The sequence below is a fragment of the Cotesia typhae genome, unplaced genomic scaffold, assembly GCF_013202065.1.
Source record: "Cotesia typhae breed Kobodo isofemale line unplaced genomic scaffold, CoteBio_Ctyphae contig_4, whole genome shotgun sequence".
Lineage (NCBI taxonomy): Eukaryota > Metazoa > Arthropoda > Insecta > Hymenoptera > Braconidae > Cotesia > Cotesia typhae.
The window spans coordinates 6,784,511-6,790,510 of record NW_027423748.1 but is presented as its reverse complement, the minus strand read 5'-3'; the positions used below and the strand labels follow the sequence as shown (position 1 = coordinate 6,790,510).

The 6,000-nt window shown below is 29.0% G+C and overlaps 1 protein-coding gene across 1 annotated transcript in view; it reads right to left on the bottom strand.

The window, feature by feature from the left end:
* Positions 1–1,363: 1,363 nt before the first annotated feature.
* Positions 1,364–6,000, bottom strand: part of Nachralpha6 (nicotinic acetylcholine receptor alpha6) — a 171,950-nt gene continuing 167,313 nt past the window's right edge. Inside the window, exons 12-16 of the mRNA XM_074243384.1 lie at positions 5,161–5,270; positions 4,655–4,869; positions 3,584–3,787; positions 1,657–1,801; positions 1,364–1,413 (exon numbers count right to left, since the gene is read on the bottom strand). Of these exons, the coding sequence (XP_074099485.1) occupies positions 1,717–1,801; positions 3,584–3,787; positions 4,655–4,869; positions 5,161–5,270 (614 nt within the window). The 3' untranslated portion in view covers positions 1,364–1,413; positions 1,657–1,716. The remainder of the gene's footprint in view (positions 1,414–1,656; positions 1,802–3,583; positions 3,788–4,654; positions 4,870–5,160; positions 5,271–6,000) is intronic.

Below are 6,000 nucleotides of genomic sequence, written 5' to 3'. Positions count from 1 at the left end.
CTAGACTGCGGTGGTGATTTCGCTATTAAAGAAAATAAAAAATAATATTTAATTGATACAATGAAAACGTTAAAAATGTCTAACTTTGCCAAACACAAACGCTCCTTGTCGCGTGCAAAATCTAAAAATTACGCTTTACATAATTTTATTTTATTCTGCTGGTAAATTTATATATATTTACACGCGGTGAATAAACAAAGTTAAAGCTTAACGCTTCATATAGATATAGATGTAAATATACATATTTGTTCAGTACACATATGGCTATTTTATATGAAACATGAAATATATATAAATATATATAGTATTTTTTTATAGACAGGCATTAATTCTCCGGTTTATATCCTATATATATTTATAAATATTTATTTATTTATGATTTTTTTTTTTTTTTTTTTTTTAGTTTGTAATTGTGTTGTAGTTAATTGCCGAAGATGTATTATATCGGTGAATCTTCGTAGCGTGGATAAAAAGTGAACGTTTTTTTTTTATTCGTGTCTCTTTTTATCGCCAGCGAGTGGAGTTTATTTAAACGCGAGCGAATCGATTGGCAGTTTTTTTATTGTTGTTGTTGCTGTTATTATTATTATTGCGGCGATTATTTATCGAGCCTTACTTATCTTCGTCTTGTATGTAAGATTCGCGAACGTGTATTGGCTTGACGATAAAAAAGATTTTGAAGAGAGAGATAGATTAATGTCTGTTTTGTTTTGAGCTTTTTCTCGCAGATAAATAATATATTCGATATAATTGTTGCTTGTAGTTATTATTATTATTATTATTATTATTATTATAATGATTATTATGTCTTCGTATGATTTTTCTTTATCGTTGAGAATTAATAATATCGATAATTTATTTCTCTGCGAGTATTTAAAATCATTTTAATTTCGTAAAGAGCGAAAAAACCTCCAGTACTTTTATTTGCACGTATTCAAATATAATTTCATTTAATTGGTCATGATGTTGATCTGACGGAGACGATTTTATTTTATTTCGATGGTAAACTCGTCGCGGAGAATTGTGTCGAGAAGATATAATAATGTGAGTAGAGTTGTAAGTTATCGAAAGTACTTGGAGAATTTTTTGAAAGGTCTTTGAAGAATTTTCCTTCAGCTTCGCATGGACGAATCTTGTGTAGCCAAGTCCAACTTGTTGTTCTTGTGTTGTAATATATATTTTTATTTATTTCTTACACGTCGTTTACTTGCAAATTAAATTCACGTCGTCGGGGCAAACATCAACAGTATTGCTGAGTACCGATGAGAAGAATGACTAAACTTTCTTCACATTTGTTCGCTAACTGACGGCAAACTTTTGCGTAGTAAACTTTGTGTACTGTACGTGACTGACTGTTTCCAGTGAGACACTACTTGATGGTTTTTTTGACTTGGCTGATTCGTTCTTCCATGTCTAAAAAATTTTAATCAACAATTATCGTTTAAAATTGATATTTTATTTACACGGAAAAAAAGTAAATTGTAATAAATAATAGTCTTTATTATAGTGCCGCCCCGATGTCCGCTGTACTGTTTGAAACTGTAAAAATTAACCGGAACGCGAGTGAATTTTACAATTTACTTTTTTCCGTGTAGTATTATTATCAGATTTTAATCAAATAAAATTGTTTAAGTTCGATATAAAATTTATAAATACCTAGAATCAGGAGGAGCCTTCTTCGGAAAGGTTTTTTGGCTGCTGGGCCTGGGCAGTTTACTACTGGACGATTATATGTGGCGCTGATAAGAGAACTGCTATCGTTGCAATCAGCGTGAATAGTGTGAATACAATCAGACACAGCCTTTAAAAAAATTAAAAACAGAAAAAGTAATTTAATTTATTCATTATATATTAATGATTGAAATTTCTGATAATTGTTTTAATATATTTCACATATGAAAGTAGAGTAACGCTTCAAATACTCGTAGTGAAAATTGCAATCAAAACTTTAACAAAGTTACTTTATTATTTTCATAGGTAAAAAGGTTAAATATAATTCAAGTAACAAAAATCAATAATTTTGTTGATTTACTAGTCGCGTTAATTCACGGGTCTGTTCACATACTAATAATTGAAGCTTGACAAGTAACTAATGACAAAGTAATCAATTAACCGCTGAAATTTGAATATGTAGTCAAAAGACTGTGAAAACCATAGAAACATTAAACTAAATTTTGAAAAATTAATTTTAGTAAGCTAAAAGTTTTTCAAGTTTTTTTTTTCTTGTATGACAAGTAAAAAATAATGGAAGGAATGTAATATTTTTCATGTGAAGTTTTTATAGTACTAACTCGATCAATTTTTTAGATTAACTTCTGTTAACACCAAGAAAATAACTTTAATCTGATTTAAGTACTTCGAATACAAGAAGAGTGTAAATCAAAAACTTTATATATATTTTTTGTTTGAGATTATTTTTATTCCCTAGAAAAATGAAAAAGATACATTGTTATAGCTTTTTCTCACAGTATTCATTCTTTTTATTGACCCTATCTTGCGTTGGTTCACTTATGTTTATAAAGTATCGAAAGAAAATTCATTTCCAATCGGAAGTTAAAATACACCTGATAAATATTTTTATTACTGTCGTGATTTATAATTATTGTTTATTTCGCTGTTATATTTGAAATAAAATTTTCAGAAGATTTGTCTTTCTGAAATACAAAGAAATGAATGAATAATTGGTAGGAGAGTTAAAGGAAATGTCATTTATCTTAGTCTTTAATAATTGAAATTAAAAGGTCTTCTATTTGAAAATCATTTTCTATTTTTCTTCTCGAAACTCAATCAATCAATCAAAATATTATTCCAAGACTTTATATAAAGTTATTTTGAAATTATTAAAGCTTCAGTGTCATTGTAACTCATCCATAACTTGGAAGAACATTAACAAGAAAATAAATTGGTTTCATCTGTATTGCATCTCAAAAACAAAACAAAGAAGTTGATGATAATTTTTATTGTTTTTGTAAAAATATACTGTTATGTTATTTTTATTTATAACGCAATTAAAAAACAAAGAACAAAATAAGATCAAAAACAATTTCAGAAGTTCCGTATTGTAGCCATTATTTCCAACTACAATCCAAACTATTTTTTTTAATCAATTAGAACTGTTAAGACTGTTAAAAAACCTTTAAAAAATTTTAAAGATCCACGATCTAAATTTTTTAAAGTCGTTACAATTTTCTATCTTCATATATCGATCCAAAAACTTCTAGCATTAAATATGGAACAAGTTACGCGTTAGATGATCATATCAGTGATATTAAAATTCGTAAAAAAATAATGTATCAGAAATTTTGCCGATCTTCAATCTGGAATATTAAATTTTCCACGGTCTGATTCTTACAAAGTTATGAAAAAATTTTCTATCTACAAATATCAATCTGAAATCTGTAGGATTACATTTTGAAGCATTTACAGGTGTTGAAAATATATAAAAAATCTATCTATTAATATATAAAAATTTCTTTCAAGCTAAATCTTTTTTTTTTATTTTATTTCTACAACTACTTTTTTGTCTTTTTATTATTTTATTTAATATAGAAGACAAACCAAAAAGTAAAATATAAAGACGAACCTGTCAACAGCCATGGCAGCAAACTTCCAATCACTGATGACCTCATTTTCCCAATCGGCTTTTTTCATGCGTTTAGTAATAAACTGCAATTCGCCTAGTATGGTCTTCAGCTCACTGTAGTGGCAAGAAGTCCCATTGTAGGGCATGCCGATAGTCGTCTCCTCGACGGTAGTCGGTCTGCGAGGTGTGTCATGACCCGAGGTGCTAAAATCAATTATTTGTATCAATCTAGTATCAAAAGTACTCGCTGGCATTCCACTGGGACACATGGCTTGTGAAATTCACCATCGATATTTTCTCTCTACTCTACTGTGACATCCAATATCGATTGGTAACCGCTCCGCTGGTTTTTCCGCACTCCCTTTACTATTGCTTGCATTTTTCTATCTCCGCAATACAACTATTTCTATTGATACCTAACTCACACCTCCTACTGTACTTGTCGATGAGGATAAAACGTTTCTAATATCAACGTTAAAAGAAAATTCAAAGGATTTTTTTTTTTTGCTTTTTATTAAAAAAGACACGAGCTGGAAATCAAGCCAATTCAATATTGAATTGACATGATAGGTAACTTTAATAATTTTTTAAGTCATTTTATTTAAAAAAATTCGTAGTCTGTTTGATAATAAAGAAAAATTGATGTGGGTACTCAAATAAAAGGTCTCGATGAATGAAATGTCGGAATAAAAATTGTTTTATTCTAAAAATGTATTAAATAGTTAATTAAACTAAAGATTAATTACACACATGTTTCTAAAAAGAATAAAAAAAATTTTTTATTTCATTATTTAACACGGTAAAAACAATTCTCTTGTAAGGAGAAAATTCAGCGACCATGCGTCACCTGTAGGATATTTTTAACACTATCTTTGGTTGAAAAATTATATATGAGCATATATGACAATATCAGACTATATATTGCTTGGTATATTAAGTGGTATCAGGTCATAACAAAAATAATATATAACTCGGTATTGGAAAATTTTATCCTGAGTCAATTTATCTAAATAAATTTGTGGTCTACTCGATGAATATCAGTAACTAATCTAATAATTAATGAAAACTTACCGAGTATAAGTTGAGCTGACACTAGACACAGTAGGCTTTAATCGATAATCGTCGTTCATATCAAGAACGTTTGCAATGAGGCTCTTGCTACTTTTATTTTTCCGCTCCATTTCCCGCATCTTGCGGTTGTTTGTTATGGTTTTCCATGTGATCTTCCTACCAGGCCTCTTCATACGTAGCATCCATGGAAGCCATTCAAGCAGTACTACTTTGACCTACAACCAATGCGACTCGTGTTAGTCATGACATCAAGTTCCAACCTCTAGATATCAGTCATCTATCTGCCAGTAGAGCTTAATGGGAGCGAGCCTACCGCAGCAACCAACAGTCATACAAAGGATCAGACAAAGACAGACATATCCATCATCTAGATCAATCGGTCAGCACAAAGACACCAGACTGATCATTAACTATCAACTAGCTATCAATGTTAGAGCAAACGTGAGTGACTGTTACACACGTGAGCTACAAATGTTAACGCTAATTATCAATCGTTGTTAAATTACCCATAGTTGCATCTCGTGATTATCCGCCGTCCTGTGATGATAGTTGAGCACCAGGACTGTTAGGACCACACTACTTGCCACCATGAACATTATGCAGTTGAAGTACGTTCCTGATTAATGAGGAATTTTTTTTTTTTTTTTTTTCAAAAGAAAAATTCCCCGGGGTCAAAAATAAACAGCGATTAGTTTGTGTTATTTTTTTTTTTTTAATTTACTATCTACTTTTTTGTTTTAAAGCTTCGATTGAGAATTTTTTTTTTTATTTATAAAATTGTTGTATAATATTTTTAAAAAAATTAAAAATATTCTCAATTGACAGCCGGTGGTGGATAAAAAAATGTTAATTTGGTTTTGATGCAAAATAAAATAAATGATTTTTAATAATTGTTTATGTCGTCGATAAATTAACAAATATCAAGGTCACTCTTTCATTCATTCTCTTAAAAAATAGTTTTTATAAATAGGGTAGAATGTTTAAATAAAAAAATAAATAAAATAACAATGATAATAATGAAAATAATAGAAATAATGAAAATATTATTAAAAGTAGCTGAAAGTTAATTTATTGAATATTATTTATAAAAGTAAAGTGAAGGAGAGAAAAAAGATAATAAGCGTACTTACTCAAATGCGCAATGCCGATACACTCATACATACAGCAGTTCATTCATATTATCGTATTATTTAAACAGTGATAATAATTATCGTACATAGTATAATTATAATAATCTCAAAATCAAACTGGCAAATACGTATCGTGTGTAAAAGGTTAACATAAAATTTACATTCAGTGCAAGAGTTACATATCCATAAATTAAACATGCAAAAATTTTATTAATA